Consider the following 27,261-nt stretch of genomic DNA (forward strand, 5'->3'; position numbering starts at 1 on the left):
CACCTGGTTACTTCATAAGAGCCTGTATGGACTAAAACAATCAGGCAAACGATGGTACGAATGCCTGGTAGAGGCCCTGAAGTCTATGGGATTCACGGCGACCATAGCTGACAACTGTTTCTTCACCAGGAAAGAGGGGGACTCACCAGAATACATCCTAGTTTACGTGGATGACATTCTATACATCAGCAAACACGAAGCCAACCGCAACACCTTTGCCAGCAGGCTGAGCGAGCATTTCACCCTAAAGTACCTTGGGAGGATAAACCAATACCTGGGAGTGCAAGTCAACCAGACGCCAAAAGGTTTCCAACTGTCACAGAAAGAGAAGATAGAAGAGTTACTCCATAAGTGTAACATGGCAGACGCCAAGGGATGTGATTCACCCATGCAGGCAGACTTCCTAAAAAACATGCATGATGAATCACCCGAATTTGGAGACAACACGCTGTACAGGTCAATCATAGGCTCCCTCCTGTATATCGCTAACTGGACCAGACCAGACATCGCTCTATCCGTTAATTTACTATCCAGGCACGTGAGCAAACCCACCACATACCACTGGGACGCAGTGAAAAGGGTGCTAAGATACCTGAAACAGAGTGTCAATGCATGCTTAACCCTAGAGCCTGAAAAATCCGAAGAACCCATCCTCTCATGCTACGCTGATGCTGACTGGGCCGGAGACGCCAAGGGGCGCAAAAGCACATCTGGGTACGTATTCTACCTAAATAACTGCCCGGTGCATTGGTACTCAGGCAAACAAATCCTGGTGGCAACCTCGACTACTGAAGCTGAATACATATGCCTCTCCAAAGCCGCCAACAACCTCATCTGGTTCGACGACCTACTTGCCAGCGTGTGGAGAGAGCCAGCTTACCCAATAAATATCTACGAAGACAACAAAGCCGCCATAGAGATATCTATGTCCGACGCTGTAGGGCAAAGGTCAAGGCACATAGACATAAAGTATAAGCACGTTAGACAGCTCTCCAGAATTGGTTTCATAAAGGCCATACACTGCGATACAGAAGAACAGACCGCGGACATACTCACGAAACCCTTACAGGGCAAGCAACACTCACACTTAGTTTCCAAGCTCAACATTCACCCCAGAGTACGAACTAGTCAGTTAGGCCTACAGACACAGGTCAGGCATTTAGAGGGGGATTTTTCAGGTATAAATGCTCTGCCCGTGCCAGGGATCAGCTATAGCGCAGCAGTGCAGGGGTTAACCCAGACTCCCACCTGGTCAGCTCCTCCCATAGACTCCTCCTTACCTGAATCCCCGCCCACAGGTATAAAAGGTGGGCACACTCCTCCATGCCCCAGTTCCTGATGCATTCAAGTGATGATGTGATGAACCTGCAAATAAAAGTGATATATTTTACCTGATGACTCAAGTCTCTTTATTGGGCCTGATCCACCATTCCTTGTAACAGTGACCGGGAGGGGAGGACGAGGGGTGGGATGGGGCCAGCCCGTGGTGGGGTCACCTGTCAGGGAGCTACAGCAGAGGGCCCCAAAGAGCCGCATATGGCTCCGGAGCCGCAGGTTGCTGACCCCTGCGCTAAAGAATGCACGGGGCAGGCGTCCGGCTGGGGAATGAGCCGGTCTTCGCCCTCTAGTGGCCAAGCCGGGAAGAGCAGTTCGGCGGCGACCCAGGAGGACGATCGAGCGCTTTCCCCTGCAACTTGGCTCAGCTGATCCGAGCAGGGGAAGGGCTGGGGGAGGGACCCCGCCTCCGCCCCCAACGCCCGCCCTTCCTGGTGTGCCGAAGCGAGAGGCCCAGAAGTTGCTGAGGAAGGAGCAGCTTGGGCTGCTAAAGCTTGGTAAGCCGGGAAGGAGCTCCTGTTTCGCGCACCAGACCGCGGCCTGTCTGCACTTCTCAGCTTTTCCCCGCAAGCCTCCGGGGCTGCAGAGGCGGGGAAGCCGCCTCGTGATCGCCGTTGTGCAACAACGCCGCGCTTGCAACAGATGCGGGCAGAAGCAGCCGGGTGCAGAAGCGGCTGGACGGAGGGATCGCGGGAGAAGGTAGAAGGGGGAAAGGTAGCGTGTGGGTGGGAGGGGGGGAGGAGAGAGAGCAGCGACCTGTTTCGCCCTCTCTCCATCAGCGACCCTTAACCAACTTGGGGTGGTTACTTTCCGTGGCTGGAGAGCACCGAACCAGGTCCGGCACCGCTGGATTCGAGAAGGGGTCAGAACCTGGGAGAAATGCGCCTCCTTGGGGTTGGGGATTGGGGATGGGGGGGGCGCAATCCCAGCCTTGGAACCCGAAAACCAAAGCAAAAAAGGCGCTGGTGTCCATCCAGAAAGTTGGCTGCCTAGCTGAGAAGTGTCTTGTTCTGCTGCCTCTGGAGGGTGACAGGTAGGAAGTAATCCAGGTGTTGCATTACAAAACCACATTAACCCATCACCCACCTCCTCCCATTTATGACTGTATGGCTATAACTTTGTTGCTGTTATCCTTATGATTTATATTGACTGTTTCCTAATATGATTTGATTGCTTATTTGTTCCCTATGACTATCATTAAGTGTTGTACCTTATGATTCTTGACCAATGTATCTTGTCTTTTATGTACACTGAGAGCATATGCACCAAAGACAAATTCCTTGTGTGTCTAATCATACTTGGCCAATAAAGAATTCTATTCTACTCTACTCTACTCTACTCTACTCTACTCTACTCTACTCTACTCTACTCTACTCTACTCTACTCTACTCTAATTCTATTCTAATTCTATTCTATTCTATTCTATTCTATTCTATTCTATTCTATTCTATTCTATTCTATTCCTACTCTACTCTACTCTACTGTACTCTAATTCTATTCCTGTTCTACTCTACTCTACTCTACTCTACTCTACTCTACTCTACTCTACTCTAATTCTATTCTAATTCTATTCTACTCTACTCTACTCTACTCTACTCTACTCTACTCTACTCTACTCTACTCTACTCTTATTCTATTCTATTCTATTCTTATTCTATTCTTTTCCTCTTCTATCTACTCTACTCTATTCTAATTCTGTTCTATTCTATTCCTCTTCTACTCTATTCTAATTTTGGCCAATGCAAAGGCATCTTGGACCAACTTTGCTCCGTCACCAATAAACATCTGCACCAGTTGTGGACCAGCTAGTTTCAAGAATGTAGCCTTTGTCTGGGCAGCACAAGCTCTGGCCAAGAGAGTCTTTCCTTTTTCCTGGGGGTCCATACATGAGCACCCCTTTAGGAGGTTGGATTCCCAGGTTTTCCCTTGGGCTTTTCTTAATAAACCATTAAAGACTCATTCCAGGATGAAGGTCTGTAGGCTTTTGTGAAGTTTCCTGTAGAAACTAGTTCTTAGATGGGATTACCGGGGTGGGGGCTGGAATGGAAAATAGGAAGAACATCTTGGAAGGCGGAACATTAAATCACTTCCAAGATATGCAACAAAAAAAACAAAATCCTATCTGGATGAAAACTCATCTCAAAGGCATGTTCTCCTACACCACAAACTCACTAGGCGTTGAGCTGTGATGGCGCACTGGTTAGAGTGCAGTATTGCAGGCTAATTCAGCTCACTGCTCGATGCCAGGAGTTCGATCCTCACCGGCTCAAGGTTGATTCAGCTTTCCATCCTTCTGAAGCCAGTAAAATGAGGACCCAGATTGTTGTTGGGGGCAATATGCTGACTCTGTAAACCGCTTAGAGAGGGCTCTAAACAATATGAAGCGGTACCGTATTTTTCAGAATATAAGATGCACCTTTCCCCCCCCAAAAAGAGGGTGAAAATCTGGATGCGTCTTATACTTCGAATGTAGCCCCCAAACAGAGCTTCAGAAAAGAAGCCCTCAAACAGAGCTTCAGAGGCTTTTTTTCTGAAACTGTTTCGGAGGCTTTCCGAGGCAGGAAAAATAGTTTTTTCTGAAACAGTTTCAGAAGTTTCAGAGGCAGCAAAAAAAAAAAAAAAAGCAAAAAAAAAAAAAGAACAAGGCACAGAGCTCATAATCAAGGAACCTGTTGCTAAAATTCACCTCTGGGTATATCCCCAATCACCGCTGATTGGGGATATTCGGGGAGGCCGATCCACCTGCCAATCAGGTTTTGTCTCATTTTCCTTCCCAAAAACTAAGGTGCGATTTATACTCCGGTGCATCTTAAACTCTGAAAAATACGATATATAATTCGAATTGCTATTGCTATTTTCTCCATTGCAGACAAAATGATGGCTTTTTGTCGCCTTGCTGTCCCGTTGCTGTTGGCTGGGCTCTGCTGGGGATGGGACTTCCCCTTCAGGGATCCCACATTGTCTTGGGAGGAGCGAGTGGATGATTTGGTTAACAGGCTGACCCCGGAAGAGATGATCCTGCAGGTACGAGAACCATTTTGAGTGGTTTGGTGGGGTTGATAGTCAATGGGGCTTTGGAAGACCCAGTCTGCTTGTCTTCACCTATCAAACCACATCAGAGGAGTGCCTGACCATAGTTATCCGTTCACCATATGGGCTTTCTACTCACAGATGGCGAGAGGCGGAGCTCTGAAAAATGGACCGGCCCCACCTATTGCCCGCTTGGGCATTGGGCCCTACAACTGGAACACCGAATGTCTTCGTGGGGATGCAGAGGCACCAGGCTGGGCAACATCTTTTCCTCAAGCGCTTGGCTTGGCTGCCTCTTTCAGGTAGGAGTTTACCTATTAAGTCAATGTACAGGTAGTCATAGACTTATGGCCACAATTGAGGACAAAATCTCCATAATGTCAGCAAAGCAGTTGTTATGTGAGTGCTGCCCCCAATTCTGTCTCTGAGCTCACCCACGTAGAATCTTGGTGACCCATTATTGCTAAATATTCAGCAATCAGGCCTACTAGCATGGACATCTCGAGAGTCCAGAGTTGCAAGACCTGCTACCATTTTTGGAATTGTAGAATTGGAAGGGCCACAAGGATTGTCTACTCCAGGGGTCTGCAACCTTAAACACTCAAAGAGCCATTTGGACCCGTTTCCCACAGAAAAGAAAACACCGGGAGCCACAAAACTCTTCCCGTGCCTGACTATTTCTTGAGCGGCCACAAAACTAGCATATGTAGTTGAATCTGTTTCCTTCTGAAACTTTTCTTTTCTTGGATTTATCCGTGGTTGGCCTACCAGGGGTTGAAAAGCTCAATAAATCGCGTGCCAGTGGGTGTTGCACATTGCCTGTTGTGATGCATATTTTGAGTGACAGGGAGCTGCAGCAGAGGGGTGAAAGAGCCACATGCGGCTCCAGAGCCGCAGGTTGCTGACCCCTGGTCTATTCTGAAAACAATTTACACCATCTACCAGAGGCAGATCTACAGCTTCCTCTTCAAAGTCTCCAGAGATGGAGAACCCAAACCACCAGAGGTAGACTATTCCACTATCTACCTATGAACAACCTAAGAACAACTTTCAGGAAACCTTCGTTGGTTTGGAAGAAAATCTAGGTAGTGTCGCCTTATTTCTGAGTCTAATTTCCATGGCCAAGGAAAATAATTACAATCCCATCTTCTCTGTAGCTTCCATTTATGATCCTGACTATAGCTAACATCCCCATGCAAATCATGTAAATAACATGCTGCACACTGTCTGCATATGATGTCATTACAGGGGTGAAATGAAATCCTACTGGTTCGGACCGGTTCGGGCGAACCACTAGAGATTATGGGCATCAATTCACCGAACTGGTAGCAATTACCCCTCCTTGGTCCCACCCACCCAAGTCCGGCTGGTCGCTGCTCACCTCTTCCGGCCGCTCAATATTCCACAGAATTCAATGTTAAATGCAGCAGAGAGAATGCTAACTTTTCTCCATTCACAAAGGAGTTGCTGGAGCCTGTCCCTTTAAGGTAGTCCCCAGGAGGGAGGGGGACGGGGGGGGGGAGCAGCTGGAATGGAGCTGCTTTTGTGAAAGGCAGGAAAATGGGGAAGGGGATTTTCCTGCCTGTCATCCATTCCTCAATCTCAGAACAGGCTGAGGGAAGGATGGTAGGCAGGAATATTCCCCTCCCCATTTTCCTGCCATTCGTGACAAGGAGTGGCTGGGAGAGGAGGGGCCGGTGAGGAGCCCCTCGATGTGAGTGATGTCAAGTTGGCCACACCCACCCAGTCACATGACCTCCCCCCAAACAAGCCACGCCCACAGAACCAGTAGGGGGAAAATTTTAATTTCACCCCTGTGTCATTGACACAAAATATGTAGTTGGGGCCTCCTTTGGAGGTCTCTGGAAGCCTCTTATCTTGGCCCTGCAGAGAACTGAGACTCCAGTCTGTAAAGAATGACGGCCTAGCACGGCATGCGTGTTTGGCGTGACCTCATTTCATGACAATACAGACTCCTTTTCTCTTCAACTCTCCTTATGTCTTCCAACAGCCCTCAACTCATCTTCGAAGTGGCCAACGCTACAGCCACTGAGGTCCGTGCCAAGCACAACTATTTTGACTCCGTAGGCTACTACAACGACCATACCGGTTTAAGCTGTTTCAGCCCAGTCTTGAACATCATGCGGCACCCACTCTGGGGCAGGAACCAGGTATCAGAGATTTAGGAACATGAATGGGGAGAGTAAGGATTGAGGTCCATCAGACCTGGAAGATCAGGGAAAAATGTCAAGAGACTTTTAATTGTTACAAGAATAGTCTTCTGAAATGGAACTATGGTTGAGTGTCTCCAAGGTTGTGAAGAACCTTGAATCTCAAGATCAAGATCTCCTGGTTACCTTCTGGGAGAGGTTCGGTCGTATCTGAAACAGAATGTCTAGATTTAGTCACAGTTTTGTTCCATATGGCATCAACCTGGTGAAGTCTCAAGTTTCGTTTTTGCACTACTTGTCAGAATGAACAGTGATTAATATACATATACCGTATTTTTCGGAGTATAAGACGCACCCTTTCCCCCCCCAAAAGGGGGTGAAAATTTAGATGCGTCTTATACACCGAATGTAGCCCCGCCCACCCACTGGCCCCCACCCTTTGGCCTCTGCCTCCCAGCAGTTTACCTCCTTGCAAGCAAACAGCAAGAAAAACAGCTCCTTTCGGCTTCAGCACAGCCTAATTAGCACAAATTGATTGGATCGGCCTCCTGACTCTCAGCTGTTTTGCTGTCAGTTGTTTTGTGCCGGCCTCTGCTGCTTGCTGCAAGGAGGTAAATTGCTGGAGCAGATTTTTTTTCCCTTGTGCTAATCAAGCTATTCTGAAAACAAAAATGAAAGTAAAGCAGGCTATTTGCTGTTTTCTGCAACGAGGCAAAATTGCTGGGAGGCAGAGGCAGATTTCTTTTTCTTCTTTTCCTCATCAAAAAAGGTAGGTGCATCTTATACTCCGAAAAATACGGTATGTATATATCTGTAAGGGTGAACATATGTGTGTATACGTGTGTGTATGTGACACATAACATACACGCTATATACATATGTATGTATGTATGTACTGTGTGTGGAATGTATATAGAATTTCATTTTTAATGCGTACCAGTGTGCTCACAGTAAAAAAATGACAATAAAGATTACCTTATCTTATCTCAACAGGGATTACACTAAAGGTTACAAATATTCCTAGTCTTGACCATCAGAGTTACCTGAGCTGAAAAAGGAGCTCCTAAAATTAGGTTAAAGCAAATCTTGAGATAGTTTGACCTGTAGAAATTTAAGGAAGACCCAAGGAACTGCTAGGATCTTACTCCCAGAAATGGGAATAACCAGAAGTAGAAATGAGCGTCTTGATGATCAAGGGCTTTTGATCATGGGTATCAGCTTTAATTTTACAGGTTGACAGCTAATAATATTCTGCATTTCATTTTAGATTGGAGGTTTAAGGTTAACAGTATTAATATCTTGCTATATTATACACCATTATTTCAGAATCTCATTGTTTTGGTGCTTCTTTGTTATTCTTTTCATTTCTTGGCCAGATTGGTCTCATTTTACGCTTGTCATCAACTGAAATAAAAACGGGGTGGGGGAAGAATAGGATTGAGTTGACCAGCTTGCTTCTTTTCCCACTCTTAGGAGACTTATGGAGAGGACCCATTCTTGACCACCCAGCTGGGAGTTGCATTTGTGAAGGGACTTCAGGGAGACCATCCCCGTTACGTCAAAGCTAATGCTGGCTGCAAGCATTTTGATGTCCATGGGGGTCCTGAGAATATCCCTGTATCCCGGTTTTTATTTGATGCCAAGGTCAGTGAAAGAGGACCAGAGATGGACCTTCTGTCCAGGTGGATTTTGGAGTTGAGCACCTCCTTCCGGCCAGCTTCTCTATCTCATTTATTTTCATCCCAGCCGCCTAGTTTCTTGCAACCCTCAAAGCAAGAACAGCACAAGAGAATTTATTTATTTATTTAAGATAGCATATGGCATCTCCAGGGGCCATGCAATCACAGATACACAACACTAATGAAACACACTACACACACAAACACAAATTCAATAGATGAGGTAACCAGCGAGGCCGCATGTCCCTCGCGGGATGGTTCTGCATGCCGCTTCAGGCACACATTCCATAGGTTTGCCAACACAAACTTATAATAAAAGGACAGAAGACAGAACTGATTTGGGAGGAGTTTCACAAGCTGTCTTGAAAGGGCTGGCGACAAACACACAACACAACATGGTGGTGTGTTTTGTGACAGGTGGAGGAACGTGATTGGCGCATGACTTTCCTGCCTCAGTTTGAAGCCTGCGTACGGGCTGGGACATTCAGCTTCATGTGCAGCTATAACAGGTATTATATTATTGTATTGTATTGTATTGTATTGTATTGTATTGTATTGTATTGTATTGTATTGTATTATTATTTTATATTTTATTCTTTATTTATTTTATTTTATTTTATTTATTTTATTTTATTTATTTTATTTATTTATTTTATTTATTTATTTATTTATTTTATTTTATTTATTTTATTTATTTTATTTATTTTATTTATTTATTTTATTTGTTTTATTATTTTATATTTTATTTTATTTATATCCTGCCTGTATTACTTCTACAAATAACTTGATGCAGCAGACATATCCAACAAAACTTCCTCCTATTTTACCCACAACAACCCTGTGAGGTCAGTTGGGCTGAGAGAGAGTGGTTCAAAGTCATCCAGCTGGCTTTCATGGCTAAGGCGGGACTAGAACCTCTCTGTCTCCTGGTGATTGGCCCAAAGTCACCCAGTTGACTTTCATGGCGAAGGCGGGACTAGAACTCACAGCCGCCTGCTTTTTTCCCTCGTGCCTGAACCACCAGACCAAACTGGCTCTTGTCCGATCAGGAAGACCAGAAGCCATGACCCCAAAGAAATCACGCTTGTAAGTCTGCTAACCATCTTTGGTTCCTCTGGCAGAATTAATGGCGTCCCAGCCTGTGCTAACAAGAAGCTGCTGACAGACATCCTGCGTGATGAATGGGGCTTCCAGGGTTATGTAGTGAGTGATGAAGGTGCTGTGGAGCTGATCATGGCTGGGCACCACTACACACACAGTTTCCTGGAGACTGCCATTGGTGAGTGTTGCAATGCACCTCTCTTCTCATCTCTGTGCTGGAAGCCCTTTGCAACCCAGCTTCAGTTGCAGATTGAGTTCCAGGAGTCCGTGCTCTGAGGCTAACCTGCTAGCCTGGAACCCAGATTTGCTTCCACTTGTCCATACTTTTTTCATCCAAGCACTGTTTTCTCTCCCACATCCACCAAAAACTCCTTGTCTGTAATTTGCACATATAAAGGTAAAGGTTTCCTCTATCCAGTGGCAGGGGTGAAATGCTACCGGTTCGCACCAGTTCAGACGCACTAATTAAATCTTGAGCCTTGAGCCAAGCTTCAAAAGAAGCTCCAGTTATTTATTAGGAGCTTCATGTCGGCACGTTCCCAACTGATGTAATTTACACCCAATCATAACCCTGTTTCCCTCCTCCCCCCCCTCCCCCCAGGGTGTGTCATCAATCCATTCGCCAATGGAGCAATTTCACAGGTTGTAGAGATCACTCCCCTCCGGCCACTGTGGGTAACCCTGAAATACGGCCTTGAGAGAGAGAAGTCTGGAATGTGCATGTGTCCTTGGCTGCCGTGCCGTTTCATCGGTTTCCCATCCCCATCCTTGCTTATGGCAATTTGAGAGCAGGCCAGGGATGCTTTGCGAGTCGACACTGACTGCCGGCAGTTCAGTAGTTCGATCCTGACTGGCTCAAGGGTGACTCAGCCTTCCATCCTTCCAAGGTGGTTTTAATGAGGACCCAGGTTGTTGGGGGCAATAGGCTGACTTTGTAAACCACTTAGAGAGAGCTGTAAAGCACTGTGAAGTGGTATATAAGTCTACGTGCTCTTGCTATTCACTTGCTAAGATGATATACTATTGCTAGACTATCTGTCTCCTCAAAAAGATAGCCAGACCATGACTTGCAGGTAAACATGAATTGAAGCCAATGTTTCACTGACTTTTTGGATTAACTGTGTCATCCTTCTTTCTCCCTGCAGTGGCTGTGAATGCCGGATGTAATCTAGAGCTTTCTTTTGGGATGAAGGACAATGTTTACATGTACATAGCTGAAGCCCTTAGCAAGGGCAACATTTCTGTGGAAGTAAGTGGCTCACCTCCTTGCAGTAGAAGAAAATGCCACCAATTCCAGAGCAGACAAGTCGGAATGTGATGCTCTCTCTTTTCCAAAAGAGTGAAGAGAAACAGGGAATGCTGGGCTCTTCCAAATGTTGCTAAACTACAACTTCCAGCATCCATTGCAATGAATTATTACTAAATGGGATTGCTGGGAGTTGTAGCTCAGCAACAGGGCTCTAAGGAGCATCTCCTTGAAGGAGAAAGGCTCACTCGGATTCCACAACGATGGATTCATATTACAAAGTAGGGAGGTTTTGTTTTAATGTGAGCATTTAATGTGTTTGAGTGTCATGGAAAAAGCTAGACTCATCTTCAATTGGAAATTTATCAACAGAGGACAAGATCATCTTTGCTGTTGCAAAGTTGCAACTGTGGTCATAAACTGAAGACTATCTATACATGTTCTTGGGGGAAATGTAAGTTGAGGACTTCTTTAAAAGTGGTTCTTGGAGGAAAATAAACATAGAAGAAAAAAGAAATTGGAACCAATAGAAAATGTAATTTTCTGGAATAAGAGAGAGTACAAGTCCCTAATTAAAAGTATTAGAAGGTAGCTCAGCCTCCCTGGAATGAAGGGAAAGTGGCATTAAGGAAAGAAAAAGTGGAAACTGCTTGGAACAAGGGAGAAGAGCACCACTGAAACTGTGCAATGCGAGGTTTGCGGAATGGCATGGGAAAAGCAGTAGATGCGATGAAAAGGAAGGCTTGTGTTAATGAACAGGAGTTTGCCGACAGAGGGTATGCATGTTAAGTACAGTTTTAATTCAGATGATGCCATGGGTTTTGGCTAAGAACTGGACTGACTTGCAGTGAATGTTAGACTGTACAATGCAACAGGGAGTATCCAAAGTAATGCATAATAGGAGAAATGGAATGAATGATTGCAAGTTATGCATCAGTGGCCAAACAAAAGATAAAACCCCCACAACAAAGAAGGGAAATAAATTTGTGTCCCTTGATGGGATACAATAGGAAAATGTGTGCAGTCATTTTAAGATATATAAATGCTGGTAGAAAAGTAACTCCTTTACTTAAAGATGTTAAAGATATAAGATGTTATGTAAGTTATGGATAGATTGATTGGTCTGATTTATTGCTGAAGTAGACTACATGTTCTGACTTAGGCTCCCTTAAAAAGCAGGAATTGGTCCCGGCAAAACCTCTTTTATTTACATGACTCTGAATTACTTTTTTTTTTTAAATAAATTTTTATTAGAGTATAAATATTAAAAAAAACATACTTTCATGCACAGTCAGCAAGGCTTGTCCAAACAGTTTTTCAAAGGAATATTTATCAACACAGACCTTATCTCGCTTGGCAAGCTGCCACGTAACTTGTTTCCAAACGCAGTACAAGGCAAAACTTGGCACAGAGTCTCTTAGAGTCACGAACAGAACTTTCCACTCTTGAAACAAACGAAGAAACAAATTGTTTCCTGCAAAAGTCCCCTCCCCATTCGCTCCTCTTTTGTTTCCTATGGGAGGGGCCAATCATCTCCAAAGTGTGGCTTTACTCCCAAGTTGACCCTGCTTTCTGAGTTGTCTTCTGGCAGCTCTGCGCATGCACACACTGAGAACGGGCTCCAGCTGTTCCTCTGCCTCACTGTGTCTAGCTCCCCCTCTGCTTCCGACGCAGAGCCCTCGTCTGAGCTTTCCCCAGCCCCCAGGACTGGCCCATGTTCCTCCCCAACCTCCTCACTGCCCAACTCTGCTGCCAGCTCCACTGGCTGCGGGTGGGCCACAACACTACAATAATGTGGTACACAAAGACTTTTACCCTTTTTAAAGTGACCACAGCAATCAAATATCTGGCCATGCCTGAGATCCCCTCTCCCCCCACATTAACTGATTGGATGGATAATATAAAAAGCACATGGACAGGTATACACAAAACTCTGAAAAAGCACAAAAAAGTAAAGAGAAAAAAGACAAACGATAGACAAGAAATGAGCTACCCAAAAGGTGTTTAAAGTAGGCAATAAGGTATATTTGTCCACAAAATAAGGTAAAGGAAAAGGTTCCCTGCACATATGTTCTAGTCGTTCCTGACTCTAGGGGGTGGTGCTCATCTCCCGTTTCAAAGCTGAAGAGCCAGCAGTCAGAAGACGTCTCCGTGGTCATGTGGCCAGCATGACTCAATGCCAAAGGCACACAGAACACTGTTACCTTCCCACCAAAGGTGGTCCCTATTTTTCTACTTGCATTTTTTGGTGCTTTCGAACTGCTAGGTTGGCAGAAGCTGGGACAAGTAACGGGACTCACCCCGTTACGCGGCACTAGGGATTCAAACCGCTGAAATGCTGACCTTTCGATCGACAAGCTCAGCATCTTAGCCATTGAGCCACTGCGTCCCATTATCCACAAAATATTTGAACCTAAAAAGACCTTGTAAAAACTAGATCCTAAATATATAGAATCTTTCGCTATAATAGGAGCCATCAACCCCAGTTAAGGTAAAATTGCAATTGCCAAGGGATTTTAAAAGGATAGAGCCAGTGTTCCATTGTAGTTTATTGAAGACACCCTGCTTCTCCTTACTTTCTGTAGACAATCCGGGATCGTGTCCGTCCCCTTTTCCTCACTCGTCTACGCCTGGGAGAATTTGACCCACCAGCCATGAACCCCTATAATGCCCTGGGGGTTGAGGTTGTACAGTCAGAAGCCCACCGCAGTCTGGCCCTCCAAGCTGCCCTCCAGAGCTTTGTTTTGCTGAAAAACCGGAATGAAATGCTGCCTTTTAAGGAGGAATATCTGTTGCGCAAGACCATTGCGGTAAGTGTTCACCGAGGGGCACTTGCAAAATCAACCTGTTCCTTATAAGTTTGCAGTAACGATGGACATTCCCTCCTGGGACATATTCATGGGGAGATTGACACAGTGGTGAAATCCAATTTTTTTTACTACTGGTTCTGTGGGTGTGGCTTGGTGGGCGTGGCTTGGTGGCATGGCAGGGGAAGGATACTGCAAAACCTCCATTCCCTCTCCACTCCAGGGGGAAGGATTTTTCAAAATCTCCATTCCCATCCCACTCTAGGGACAGCCAGAGGTGGTATTTGCTGGTTCTCCAAACTACTCAAAATTTCTGCTACCGGTTCTCCAAACTGGTCAAAATTTCCGCTACCGGTTCTCCAGAATCTGTTAGAAACTGCTGTATTTCACCCGTGGATTGACACATCCGTGAACATGACTGAGCAAACGTCCAAATTGTACAGTTTGACTTCTGGCAGCAGTTGGGGTTGCTCCAGCAGGCTGGCCGGTCTCCAATGTCTAGGTGGGCTCCTCTGTGGAGGGCTGGCAGCATGGGTCACCATGGTGGTTGACTGGTCCCACCTGGGGAGACTCAATCATGGGCTGGACTGGGCTGACAGGAACTGTGGAAGAGTCACAGCCTGGGTAGATCAGTCTTCCGGGAGGGGAGGAAACGTGAAATTTGGCTGGCTCAGGACCACTCTCACTTCTTTGGGTTGATGTGAGTGCCCGACGCCACTGAGCTGGCCGAATCTTTCCGGTAGCTCCCCGAGGGTTTGGCTGCAGGCTGTGGTCTGGTACCTTCAATCCCCTGATTCACTGAGGTCCAGTGGGCCCATTGACGGCCACTAGAGGATCATTGTTCCTGCCTCCCTCGTTGAGGTGATTGGGCACTCCCTCACTGGCACCTGGAATGCAGCCTGGCAGTTGAAGCTGTCCTCCACCCAGTAGAACTCTGGGTGGCCAGTCGTTTGGTATGGACTTTAGGTCGGGCGCCCACCTGGCGCACAACCTCCGCCACCATTTCCTCCACCCGTTGAGTCTCCAACAGGGTCTGTGGGCTTCCTAGGGCTCCTCTGCAAGCTCCACAAGCGCCTGCGACTTCTTTGGTCTTCCCCTCCATCTTCCCTGAGTCTTCCTGCTGCCCAGGTAGACTGGGTAAGCAGCCAGGGCTCAGGACCCCGGAGTTGGAGCTTGGAGTTTAGGAGAGTTGGTTTAGTATCAGGTTTCCAAATAACACACCCACAGCAAGCAAACCTCCGAGGCAGGTAGATTCCTCAAAGAATAGCTTTATTGGATATGTCATATTGGCATGGGCTGGTGAAAACCAATTCTAAATGTTCCGGCAGTTTTAACCTAAGTAAAAGTAGAAGTTTTTCACTTTCTCAAAACAATCAGTTCACGTGGTCCAATCAGGATACAGTCCAGTTGCTAGGTGACCTCAATCCCCTCCTTCCCAACACCTGCTGAAATGTCCTTGGTTCCCAAGAGAAAGTATTTTGTTTTGAGTATAAGCCTCAGCTCCCCCTTCCCTATCCCTCAGCTCCAGTTGTGGCAGCCCTGAAGCCTCAAAATAGTCTCAGTCAGGTCAGTTTCAGGGGTGAGGGAGGGAGGGAGGGAGGAAGAAAGGAAGGAAGGAAGAAAAAAGAGAAAAGAAAAGGGAGGGAGGGAGGAAGGAACGAAGGAAGGAAGGAGGTTTTTGAGGTCATGCTGAGGGCCCAGACTGGCCAAGTCTTGGGGTTGGTTTTTCAAACACTGGGTGCTATGACTGAGAAGTCCTGCTTTTTGGGTGACATTCTTCAAAGGCTCCTGTAGCAGCATCTTCCTGCTGGGAAGGAGCAGAGACCATGAGAAACAACAATCCTTGACTACAAGATGACACTGTAACTAGCAGAGGTTTCACACTGATTCACAAAACTAAAACATAAACAAAGTACTGTGGACTTTAGTTTGATTGTTAAATTCACTTATAAAAGCGGGGAGGGGGAATCAATGAAAAAGTCAATGCCGGAATCCTTGACGGCCACTATCTTCGTGTTCCTCTGAGAGAAAGCAGCTCCTCTACTTCCCCTTATTCTTTCTGGCAGGTGGTCGGACCCTTTGCAGACAAAGCTAATCTCCTCTTTGGGGACTATGCACCAATCCCTGAACCCAAATACATTTATACACCCAGGTAAGACCAACAATCCTCTCTGCCCCCAAACAGGTTTTTGTGTGACGGTGATGGTATGATTGGGGCTGACGGTGTTAGATCTGAGCTCTCATCTAGATTTCTTCTAAGCTTTTCTACAGCTGGTGTGAATTATTATTATTTTATTTATTAAATTGATGTGCCGCCCCAACTCACTGTCCAGTGAGAGACATATGTCATTTGAGTGTTGTCGTGGTTGTGGCTCTTCCTCCTCTTCCTCAGGATTATTCCTTCTTCTCATGACACTCAACTAACTAGCTAACTGCAGCTCAGCCACTACTTTGGATATTCTGCTGGTTATTATAGTATTATTATAGGTCAGTGATGGCTAACCTTTTTGCCGTCACATGCCAAAAGCAGGGGGAGCACAGGGGGGTCATGCGTGTGCATGCCCACACCCATAATTCAATGCTCCCCTTGTGTCCCCCCCGCGCATGTGCGTGTGACCCCCCTGTGCTCCCCCTGCTTTTGGTACATGACAGCAAAAAGGTTACTGGTGGGCCTATTAGGCCCGTTTTTTCGCCCTCCCCAGGCTCAAGAGGCTTTTTTGGAGCTGGGGAGGGCAAAAAACAGCCTCCCCCATCCCGGAGGCCGGAAACAGCCCATTTCCCGACTTCCGGTGAGCCTGGAAGGCCTGAAAATCAGCTGGCCGGCACGCGCATGCATGCTGGAGATGAGCTAGGGCAACGCATGCCCACAGATATGGCTCCATGTGCCACTTGTGGCACGTGTGCCATAAGTTCGCCATCATGGTTATAGGTCCTTCAAATGCACCTATAATATGGTGGGACTATTGAAGGACGTTTCTAGGGTTGGTTGATCCAGTTTCACAAGTCAAGGCTCTGAAGACGAGCTCCTTCTGGTATTTGTGACTTCTGAGAAGTTCTTGTTTCTGGCTGATGTGCAGGAGGGGCTTAGCAACTATCTCAGCCAATGTCACCTGTGCCCTTGGATGTGAGGATCCGAAATGTCTTGTGTATTATCCCAAAGAGGTGAAAGCTGCAGTGGAAGGAGCAGACGTTGTGGTTGTGTGCCTTGGGACAGGTAAGAGCTGTGCCTAAAAAATATGCAGGGTTTCTGCCAGCCCTTCAAGAAGTGGAAGGTTATAGTAACAGAGTCTTGCAAGCTTGAAAGCATTTCTCCCTTGACTTGACTTTCCAGAGAATTAGAGAGTATCCCTTCCTGAGATGCTTTCTCCATCCTTGTTCCTTTGGTGGGCAGAGAGATCTCCTCTCTGTTTTCATTGAAGTTGTGGTCATCTCACAGGTGATTTCATTTTAAAGGCAACTGGGCAGGGGTAGGCTTCAAAAATTTTAGCAAGAGGTTCTCTGCCTGGTTGCTAGGTGGGCATGGCCTAGTCGGCCTCCTGCACCATGGTGGAGGGAGGGGAGTTTGCCCTCCCCGGGCTCCGGAGGCTTTTTTTGAGCCTCCAGGAGGGCGAAAACGGCCTCCCCAGGTTCCATAGGCCCTCCGTAGGCCCTCTGGCCCGTTTCCAGCCTTCCTGAACTTCTGGTAGACCCATTTTTTGCCCTCCCCGAGCCTCCATGTGCGCCCTGCACTTACCTGCGTCCAAAACGAGCCACGTGGGGACTCCTGGGAAGGGTGGGGTGGGGTGGTCGGGGCCAGCCAGGAGTGGGATTTGGGGTTTCTCCGAACTGCACAGAATCTTAGCTAGAGGTTCTCCCGAACCCCTGCGAACCACCAGCAGCCTCCCCCCTACAACTGGGCTTTCTGATTATTTTTTTTTAACATCTTAAAGAAAAAACAGCCCAGTTGCCTTAAAGCAGAGTTCCCCAACCTTTCCAGCTTCATCCACCAGTGAGGGGGAGGGGATGGTTCCATACAAGCAGCCAGCAAGCTCCCGCACGCACTCACACAGCCCCATTGGCATGAGCAGCGCATGTGCTTGCCCGCTGCTCACACGAGTGGGGATACATGCACGTACACGCATGGCACTTCCTCAGCCCGGTTCCGAATGGCTTGCGGCACAGTAGTGGGCCACAGCCAAGAGGTGGGGGACCCCTGCCTTAAAGGGCTGAGGAACTGCCTTAAAGCAGGGATCGCCAACCCTCGTGCCGCGGCTGACTCCCGGGCAATGGCTTGCTTGAAACTGGGCCACGAGAGAGATGGGAAACCACATGTGGATGAAGTTTCACTCATGTGAGCGGAGGGTGCTTGCACGCAAAGTTCCACTTGCTTGAGCAGAGACCACACACGCATGTGCCTGCCACTCACCCACCCCCCACACACACCAGGCTGGATCGCCAAGCTGGAAAGGTTGGGGACCACTGCCTTAAAGGACTGAAGAAGCTTCTTGGCTGAGAAGCGGAACATTTTCTTTTTCTTTTTTTAAAATATATTTTTATTGTTTACATATAAATATATTGAATACAGTGCAATTGTCCTGGCATTCCACTTGCCATGGAACAAAAGTAAAAACAAATAACATATATTACTATTTTAAACAGTGCTAGTGTTGTACAGTTATTTTTTTTAAAAAAAGTTTATTTTTTCTCATACACATATCTTAAATGTACAGCTTCTTATCTAACATACGTATTTTCTTTTAACTTTCATACTAATACAGTCTTCATCCTAAACAATTTAAGTATATTTGGGGTTGCTCTTCTACCATTTCATCTCCCTTGTTTTACAACAGTCCTTCTTCTCCCTCTCCTCTCTTTCCTTTCCCTCCCTTCTTCCATCTACTCTTTTACTTTCTTCTTTTCTCCTCTCAACTCCTTCTTTACTTCCCCTTCCTTTCCCCCACACCTCCCTTCTTCCTCCCTTCTAACCTTCTCTCCTACTCATTTCCCTTCTCTTTCTTCCTCTCCTTTTCCCTTTCTTCTTTCCCTCTCTCTTTCCTTCCTCTCTTCTCTCCTCTATCCCTCTCCATTCTCTCTCTAGTGTTGTATTCATTTTCAATTTAGTATTTTCCAAAGTGGTATTCGAGCAATCCCGATTTTTACTTTCTTTCAATTATTTTTTCATTTTACTAAATTCATACATATACATGTATATTTATATAATAACATTTTCTTTCTTCCCCCCCTTTCCCCTTTTCCATTTACACAGGTGTCTTCTGAGTTTCTATTTCTTGTTTGTCTTCTCTCTCATTTACTTATATCTTATCTAATTTATTTCTTTATAATCTTTTATTCTTATTTCTTTTCTAACCATACATAAAACTGTCCCCATGTCTTGAAATACACCAATTCCTCTTTATCTTTTATTCTCAATGTTAACCTATTCATTTCTGTACATTCTAAAATCTTCTTTATTACCTCTCCTTCTGATGGGATATTTTCTGTCTTCCACTTTCGTGCAAATGCAATTCTCGCCGCTGTTATTAAACAAATAATCGAATATGTATCTTCTTTGCTATATTTCTCTGATAATATACCCAATAAAAATACCTCTGGTTTTAACTCTATACGTTGGTGCAACATTTCCTCTAACCATGCCTGTATTCTAACCCAATAATTTTTGCTTCTATACATGTCTACCACATACGATAATATGAACCCGGCAATTGAAAACATTTCCAACATTTAGCTGATTAGTTATTTTTGACCATCATATTTTCAAATGTCAACTAATCTATCATTCTAATACCTACATTCTAATACATGCATAGTATCTCTTTCCATGTCCACCCAATCGGATTCTTTCACATTCCAACTTCTAACTCGTGTTTCTAACCATTGATAGGATCTATTCCATGTAGCATAGTATTCTGTATCTCCTTTATCTTTTATTTTTCCCAGAAAAAAAATCCCGCATAGAGATTAGATAGCTCTGATAGAACATTAGAGCAGCAAAGGGGACCTTTTCACACACTCTCTGTTCCTTCCTCTCAGGAATTGATTTGGAGTCCGAATTCAAGGACCGCAAGAACTTGTCTTTGCCCAGACATCAACTGGATCTTCTACAGTCATCTGTGGCCTGGGGTGAGTTTATGTCTCTCTTTTCCCAGTGGAGGACTCTCAAGAAGCCTGCAGATGACCTAGTGACATCACTAGAAGAGATGGGCCCAGCATTTTGGCCTTCTTGGACCACATTTTAGGGTCTGGTTGAATTATTATGGCCCAACTGGGTGGTAGCACCTAGTGGACCTTGGCTGATCTTGAAAAGCTAAGCAGGATCAGGCCAGGTTAGTTCTTAGATGGGAGGCCCCAGAGGGATTCTAGGGTTGTAGGGTAGAATGTGAAGCTGAACAATCTGGCACTTTCTCTTACTCTTAAGAGAAACTACGTGAATACTGTCCCTGTAGTTAGTAGGATTTGAACTTTACTCAACCAATATTATAAACTTCTTAATATTTTTAATGTTGATAATAATTGTTACTTTAGAAAAACCATTGCACGATTCCTATTTTATATCTCCTTGGTCCAAAAAAGGCAGAATTTTACATCATAATGATTGGGTTTTACTCTCAGATATTAGCTGCATGATCTTGGGATCAGGGTTGAAAAGGCAAGGCTAGGGGCATCCTTTGGACCCTGGGTTGCTTACCTGTAAGTTACCTGTGTCTGCTACTACCACCCATGGATCTTATTCATGAAAGCATACTCTCTGCTTTACTTTACTTTATTGTCATTGCGCATGGTACAACGAAATTAAATGCTGTCTTCAGTGTACATTATAACTATAAAATTAAAAAGGGCCTTGGTAGTACAGTGGTCTAAAGCACCCTGTTATTAACACCAGCTGCCTGCAATTACTGCAAGTTCAAATCTCGCTAGGCTCAAGGTTGACTCAGCCTTCCATCCTTTCTAAGGTAGGTAAAATGAGGACCCAGTTTTGGGGGGCAATAAGCTGACTTTGTATAAATATACAAAAGTATGAAGGCTATTGCTTAACGCATTGTAAGCCGCCCTGAGTCTCCGGAGAAGGGCGGCATATAAATCAAATTAAAAAAAAAAACAACACAAACATACATCCTTTACATTCTATATAATTGAAATTGAAAACCCGATATTGCACTATACCGTAGAATTCAATGTGGTTATTGCCCTGGGATAGAAGCTGTTTCTCAGCCTATTTGTCCTTGTTTTTATTATCCTGTACCGTCTGCCAGATGGTAATAGTTAAAAAAAAAAAGAGTGCCCAGGATGAGATGCTCATCTGGAACTTGATGGTGTTAGGCAGTTCCCAGGGTCAGCAGTTTTTGGCTGTCCCTCTGCCTGATGGCTGGGGCTGAGGGGTACAGTAGTCCACATATGTGGAGAACATCGCCTACTTACCTTTACTACCGGTTCGCAATGGGATCGCTTGCACACTCGCTCACTTGCTTCGTTTGTGCACGCGCCTTTTGCGCATGTGCAGAAGCTTCTGTGCATGGGCAGATCGCCGATGACAACATCCAGGGCAGTGAGCGGGGCCTCCTGCCGGTTTTACTACCGGTTCTTGCGAACCAGTCCAAACCGGGGGCATCCCATCACTGCTGTGTGGGATGCACAGATCGCAACTTTTCTCCTCATGAGCTGAATGGGGCCTTTCATTTCAGCCGCCGGCCGTCCTTTGATCCTGCTCCTGTTCAACGCCGGCCCTTTGGATATCAGCTGGGCCAAGGAACAGGATGGCGTGGGGGCAATCGTGGCTTGCTTCTTTCCTGCTGAGACCACAGGACTGGCTCTGGCCAAGATGTTGGTGGGTGCTAAAGGGGCAAATCCTGCCGGCAGGCTGCCAGCTACATGGCCAGCAGGAATGGACCAGGTATGGCTGGGATGGGGAATGGTGCCTCTTTCCTGGACTGTGGCACTCAACATGGAGGAAATAGCTAAATCTTCCCTCCCTTGAGAAAACAACGAAAAAAACCCTACAGGGAGTCCTTAACTTAATAACCACAATTGGAGCTGGAACTTCCATCACAGTCATTGATGGAAGTCATCCAATTTTACCATCTTTTTGGCCATAGCCGTTAAGCAAATCCAGGTTTGCCCATTGACTTTGCTTGCCAGAAACTGGCCAAGAAGATTGTAAAGGGCAAATATGTGACTCCGGGATGTTTTAACGGTCACAAATACATGTTTGGTTGCCAAGTACCTAAATTGCAGTCACCTAACTACAGGAACACTGCAATGTAAATGCAATGATTGGTTGTAAGTCACTTTTTTCAGTGCCATCGTAAATTCGGATGATCACTAAACAAGTTGCTGTAAGTCAAGGACTACCTGTGTAGCCTAATTTTAGACAGAAGAGTCCTGGAGGGTACATAATCAAAAAGTATTTTCTGATTTTATTCAGCATACGTTCATATCTAAGTGATGTACCAAGACTTTGGAGTTGTTTATTTATTTATGTTTATTTTATTTTATTTTTTATTTTATTTTATTACCTATTCTATTCATTCTTTCCTATTTCATTCTATTCTATTCTATTCTATTCTATTCTATTCTATTCTATTCTATTCTATTCTATTTTCTATTTCTATTCTTTTATTTCAATTTCAGTTTCAGTTTCAGTTTCTATTCCTATTCCCATTCCATTCCATTCCATTCCAAATAAAGATTCTAATTCTATTCTATTCTATTCTATTCTATTCTATTCTATTCTATTCTATTCTATTCTATTCTATTCTATTTTCTATTTCTATTCTTTTATTTCAATTTCTGTTTCTATTCCTATTCCTATTCCTATTCTATTCTATTCTATTCTATTCTATTCTATTCTATTCTATTCTATTCTATTCTATTCTATTCTATTCTATTCTACTCTACTCTACTCTACTCTACTCTACTCTACTCTACTCTACTCTACTCTACTCTACTCTACTCTATTTTAATTTTATTGCACTGATATGCCACTCCAGTCATAAGCCTCTAGACGTCTCCTTATTAGAAATCAACCCAGTAAAAATCAGAAAAACAACCTGCATATAAGAAATAAAAAGAGAAGACAAATCCATAAGATTTATACACATGTAATGTCTAAAAATAGCAGCCCCTGCCCCCAGGTCTATTAGACAGAAAACCTGACAGAAGAGATTTGTTCTTCCTCCTCCTTGAAAGTTAACCATGTGAGAGTCCTTCTAACCAGAACGCTAGCATTTCTTGGAATGACCAGAGCAAATTTGCATGGTTATAGGGCCATGCTCCAAAGTCTCCAAAATGTTCCAAGAACACCCCCCCCCCAGCCCAACTGTAAATGTGCTGGCCTTTTTCAAGAAACAGATCCTTTGACCGTAATGGCAGCCAAAAAAGCCAATGCAATCCTAAATTGCATTAACAGAGGGATACAATCAGAATCAAGTGAAGTCCTAGTACCACTCTATAAAGCCTTGGTAAGACCACACCTAGAATACAGCATCCAGTTTTGGTCACCACACTATAAAAAAGATGTTGAGACTCTAGAAAAAGTGCAGAGAAGAGCAACCAGGATGATTAGGGAATGAGACTAAAACATACGAAGATCGGTTGCAGGAACTGGGCCTGGCTGGTCTAGTGAAGAGAAGAACCAGGGGAGACATGATAGCTGTGTTCCAATATTTGAGGGGCTGCCACAGAGAGGAGGGGGTCAAGCTGTTTTCCAAAGCACCTGAAGGCCAGACAAGGAATAATGGATGGAAACTGACCAAGGAGAGATTCAACCTAGAAATGAGGAGGAACTTTCTGACAGTGAGAACAATCAACCCATGAAACAGAAGTTGCCTTCAGAAGTTGTGGGAGCTTCATCACTTGAGACTTTCAAGAAAAGATTGGATTGCCATTTGTCAGAAATGATGTAGGGACTCCTGCTTGAGTGGGGGGTTGGACTAGATGACCTATAAGGTCCCTTCCAACTCTGTTAATCTGTTAAAAAACGTAACGGGGATCAGATGGGATTACCGTTGGAATGTGAGATCACCCAAGAATTGCAGACTGAACTGGGAACTCATACATCATCTTGAAAGAAGGCAGTAAAAAAAAAAAACACATTTCTATATTGTTGCCGGGGAAACTACATAAAAGACTCTATGAAGTTCTTCAGAGTTGGGTTTGACTTGAAGGAGACTTGACTTTTCTAAATATAGACCAGAAAATACATCATGTAAGATTAAAGTCCGGTGTGCTATTCGGCAGAGTCCTTTTCCCAGAGTGGATTCTGTTGCAGTCTTTCCTTTGAAGTGTGTCAGATTCCACAAAGGCCGCTGGCAATTTTAATTAAAAGTTTATGCAGATTCAACCCATTGAATTAGGTTTTTGTGGGTCTCCAATGGAGGATTAGCTACAGTCCATTAACTGCCTCTTGAATAGAAAGGACTGTTTTTAAAGTATGCAGCGAAATAATGCCGTCACACCGTTTAAAATAAAAGCAAGGAAAAACAAATCGGTAATTAAACCTTAACTACGGAAAAATAAGCTGACATTGGGACAATTTAGAGCACTTATTCAAGGGTGGTTAACCGATAAAGGCTGGGCAAGGACAGTGCCTCAAGGTGCTCCTAGATCCTGCTTGCTATAGCCCCAGATTTCCCAAAAGTGGTTTTTCAAAGACAACTGGACTTTGTTTCTCCTTGAAGACGTTTCACTTTTCATCCAAGAAGCTTCCTTCCATTCTCCACCATTCAGTCAGAACTGAAGAAGCTTCTTGAATAAGAAGCAAAACATCTTCAAGGAAAAATGAAGTCCAGTTGCCTCTGAAAAAGCATCTCTGGGACCAACCATGACCTGGATGACTGAGAATCTCCATAAACATATAGCCCCAAATCTTTCCATCTCCTTCAGCTATTCCTGTCCTCAACCACAGGTACCCCCAATGGAGAACTACACAATGATTGGCAGGACGTATCGCTACTATGGACAAGAGGCCCCGATGTACCCCTTTGGCTACGGACTCTCGTATACCACCTTCCAGTACAGGGATCTGGTAGTGAGTGCTGACCAAGTGCCCATTTGTGGTAATCTTAGCATCTCTGCCGTGGTGGAGAATGTTGGATCCAGAGATGGTGAAGAGGTGAGGCAATTCTGTTGCTTGTCTGCATGCAAAGACCGGTGGGGGACAGAGAGGGTGGGATAAAAGGGATGAGATATTGCTTGAGATGGGTGAAAACTCAAGGAGGTCCAAAGGCTGTGAGGATGGAGAGTCAAGTTGAAGACGAGCAAGAGCTGAAAGCATCTCTACGGATGGACAAATTTTGTGCAGTTGACCTCAAAACCCAACATCCAAAGGATATTTGTATGTATTTATAAGACCCACTTATGGTGGATAGAGGTTTTTAAGAAATGAGTAAGTTGCAGTGACATCTCACAGGGGTTATGAATTCCAAATGATGGTTGATTTTCAGTCCCCAGGTCTTTGTTCACAGCTCCCAGGAAAAACAGCATTGAACCAAGAGCAGAAGCCAATTTTGACTTTGCTGAAATAAGAGGGTTTTTTTGAGATCAGGTTGCAAAGCTGCTGAAACAGGATCAGATAAGATAATGTTACTAATAAATTATGAATAGTGATTTGTTTTTACTACTACTACTAATGATAATAAGCAACCTTGTTGCTGGTATCCTTAAGATTTATATTGACTGTTTCCCTATGACTATCATTATGTGTTGTATCTTATGATTCTTGACCAATTTATCTTTTCTTTTATGTACACCGAGAGCGTATGCACCAAGGCAAATTCCTTGTGTGCCCAATCACACTTGGCCAATAAAGAATTCTATTCTATTCTATTCTATTCTATTCTATTCTATTCTATTCTATTCTATTCTATTCTATTAGGAATACTTGTCCAGCTGATTTACATATTTTGTGATATTTCTTCTTGATATAGTGGGATTTGCTTCAAGTGCAGAATATTCACAGCAGCCTGTTATTTGATAGAGAATCACAGTCAGGCAGGGATTAAAATGCAAATAACAGTGCAAATAATTGTTCTCTGAATCTTACAAACTGTTGTTGAAGTTTGTGCATTTCCACCACTGCCAAGATTCATAGAGCCCCCCTGCTAGAAAGAGGAGGAGAGAAAAAAATGGACACCGTTGGTGCATTGCATGCTTCCAAATTGGATCCTATGGATGCTTGTCTCTAATCTCAAGGAACCTGTCAAACGAGCAGTGATTCCTAATTTTCAGAAGGGTAGATGAAGGATACAGGGGTCATTCATATAGATTCAGGGCCCTGGATAAATGGACGACAGTCTTTATAAAAGATTTCTCCATCCTTGAAAAGGCTCCAGAAGTAAGAATATGCTTTGAAGATGTGAAGAATCTGCTGATGTCTTCTTCTCGTGATGACTTTCTCTTCACTTCTAACATTTTTCCCCCTCTCTGCAGGTGGTGCAGCTCTACCTCCGCTGGGGACAAGCATCTGTGCCTATGCCCCGCTGGCAGCTGGTTGGCTTCCGCCGGTTGCCGATACGCCAGGGACAAGCTGCCAAAGTGGCCTTCCTGTTACCTTTCAGCCAGAGAGCCGTATGGGCTGGACAGTGGTGGTTGGAGCCTGGCACTTTCACCATCTTCGTTGGTGGCCAGCAACCCTTTCAAGAAGTACGCCTTCCTTCAAATGTCCTCCAGACCGATTTTCATGTCTTTGGGGATTCCCGTAGTGCAAGCCACTGCTAGTCTCCCAAACAGGCCAGGATTGCTCAGGAAAATTGATCCGGTGGCTTGCTGAACCAGAGTTTATCAAAAAGGAAGCTTTGCACTGAGTAAAAGCTTGTAATACCTTGTTTCCCCGAAAATAAGACCTTCCCGGATAATAAGCCCAATCAAGTTTTTGAGCACATGCGCTAAAATAAGCCCCTCCCCCAAAAATAAGCCCTCCCTGAAATTATTTAAACGCATGCGCAGCTGATCCTCGCCATTTCCTCTGGTTAGGGTTAGGGAGACATTAAGAGGAGCCCCATCTTGCTCAACGCGCCTCAAAATAATAAGACATCCCTGAAAATAAGGCCAAGCACTTATTTCGGGGTTCAAAAAAATATAAGACCGGGTCTTATTTTCAGGGAAACATGGTGGAAACAGCCAATGTGATGTTTCTGAGAAGGTATGACTATTCATCTGAGAATGTAGCAGTTGTGTTTTTGTTGGCTCCTGTTCTGCCACAGCTACGAACCCCAAAGAACGCAGCACACACAAAGTCCGTTCAAACTTTACTTTACTAAATAAACCAGTTTTTTACAACAATGGCTGTTAATTAACTGCATTAACATCCGCCAAGAATTAAAAAAATAATACTGAAAGCTTACTGTGGTTGGCAGAATGCCCAGAAGCAATTTGCAAGAGGCTGATACGATAAGCAAGACAAGACACAAAGGTATGTGAACGAAGTTGTTCCCTGCAAATTGCTTCAGTCGGCGTTCCTCCTTAAATAGGCTAAGGAAGTGGCCAATTAGCCCCAAGCCTTACTCTTGAGGAGACCTCCTCCTGAGGAGCCACTCCTGCCTTTTGTCAGCTATGCGCACCCGTGCATCAAGAAGAGGGTCCTCCTCTTCTTCCTCTTCACTTAAGGGAGCTTCTGGAGGTTCTGAAGGCCCTGGCTGAATCCCTGCCTCTGGCACCACATCTTCTCCAGCCTCCTCATTGTCCGACTTGAGTGCCAGCTGCACAGGTTGCTGGCGCAGCACCACACCAGCCTCCTTGCTGTCGGAATCAGCTGCTAGCTGCACTGGCTGCTGACAGGCCACAACAGCTCCAGTGACTGGATTACATTGGACAATGGGTAGGGGAAGGGTTGCCCCGGAAAGATAAGTTTGCCAGGAGAACAACAGAGCACTTACAGAATAGTAATAAACTCCATTTTC

General features: G+C 44.9%; 1 protein-coding gene across 2 annotated transcripts; it reads left to right on the forward strand.

Moving 5' to 3' along the window:
- The first annotated feature begins 1,763 nt into the window (after nt 1-1,763).
- On the forward strand, nt 1,764-26,902 carry LOC139320920 (uncharacterized). Of its 2 annotated transcripts, none has more exons than XM_070949436.1 (15): nt 1,764-1,832; nt 4,205-4,359; nt 4,507-4,667; nt 6,377-6,536; nt 8,010-8,180; nt 8,633-8,724; nt 9,337-9,494; nt 10,462-10,565; nt 13,148-13,372; nt 15,436-15,521; nt 16,447-16,583; nt 19,400-19,489; nt 21,049-21,257; nt 24,270-24,476; nt 25,793-26,902. In XM_070949436.1, exons 2-15 carry the CDS (start codon nt 4,210-4,212, stop codon nt 26,078-26,080), a joined length of 2,238 nt encoding a protein of 745 aa, XP_070805537.1. In that variant the 5' UTR covers nt 1,764-1,832; nt 4,205-4,209; the 3' UTR covers nt 26,081-26,902. The 2 variants fall into 2 exon arrangements, with proteins under 2 accessions (XP_070805537.1, XP_070805536.1); XM_070949435.1 differs by lacking the exon at nt 1,764-1,832 and adding an exon at nt 1,936-2,034.
- The last annotated feature ends 359 nt before the right edge of the window (nt 26,903-27,261 follow it).

This window comes from Pituophis catenifer, unplaced genomic scaffold (assembly GCF_029215685.1).
Source record: "Pituophis catenifer annectens isolate HBS135680 unplaced genomic scaffold, rPitCat1.0.hap2 SCAF_9, whole genome shotgun sequence".
NCBI lineage: Eukaryota > Metazoa > Chordata > Lepidosauria > Squamata > Colubridae > Pituophis > Pituophis catenifer.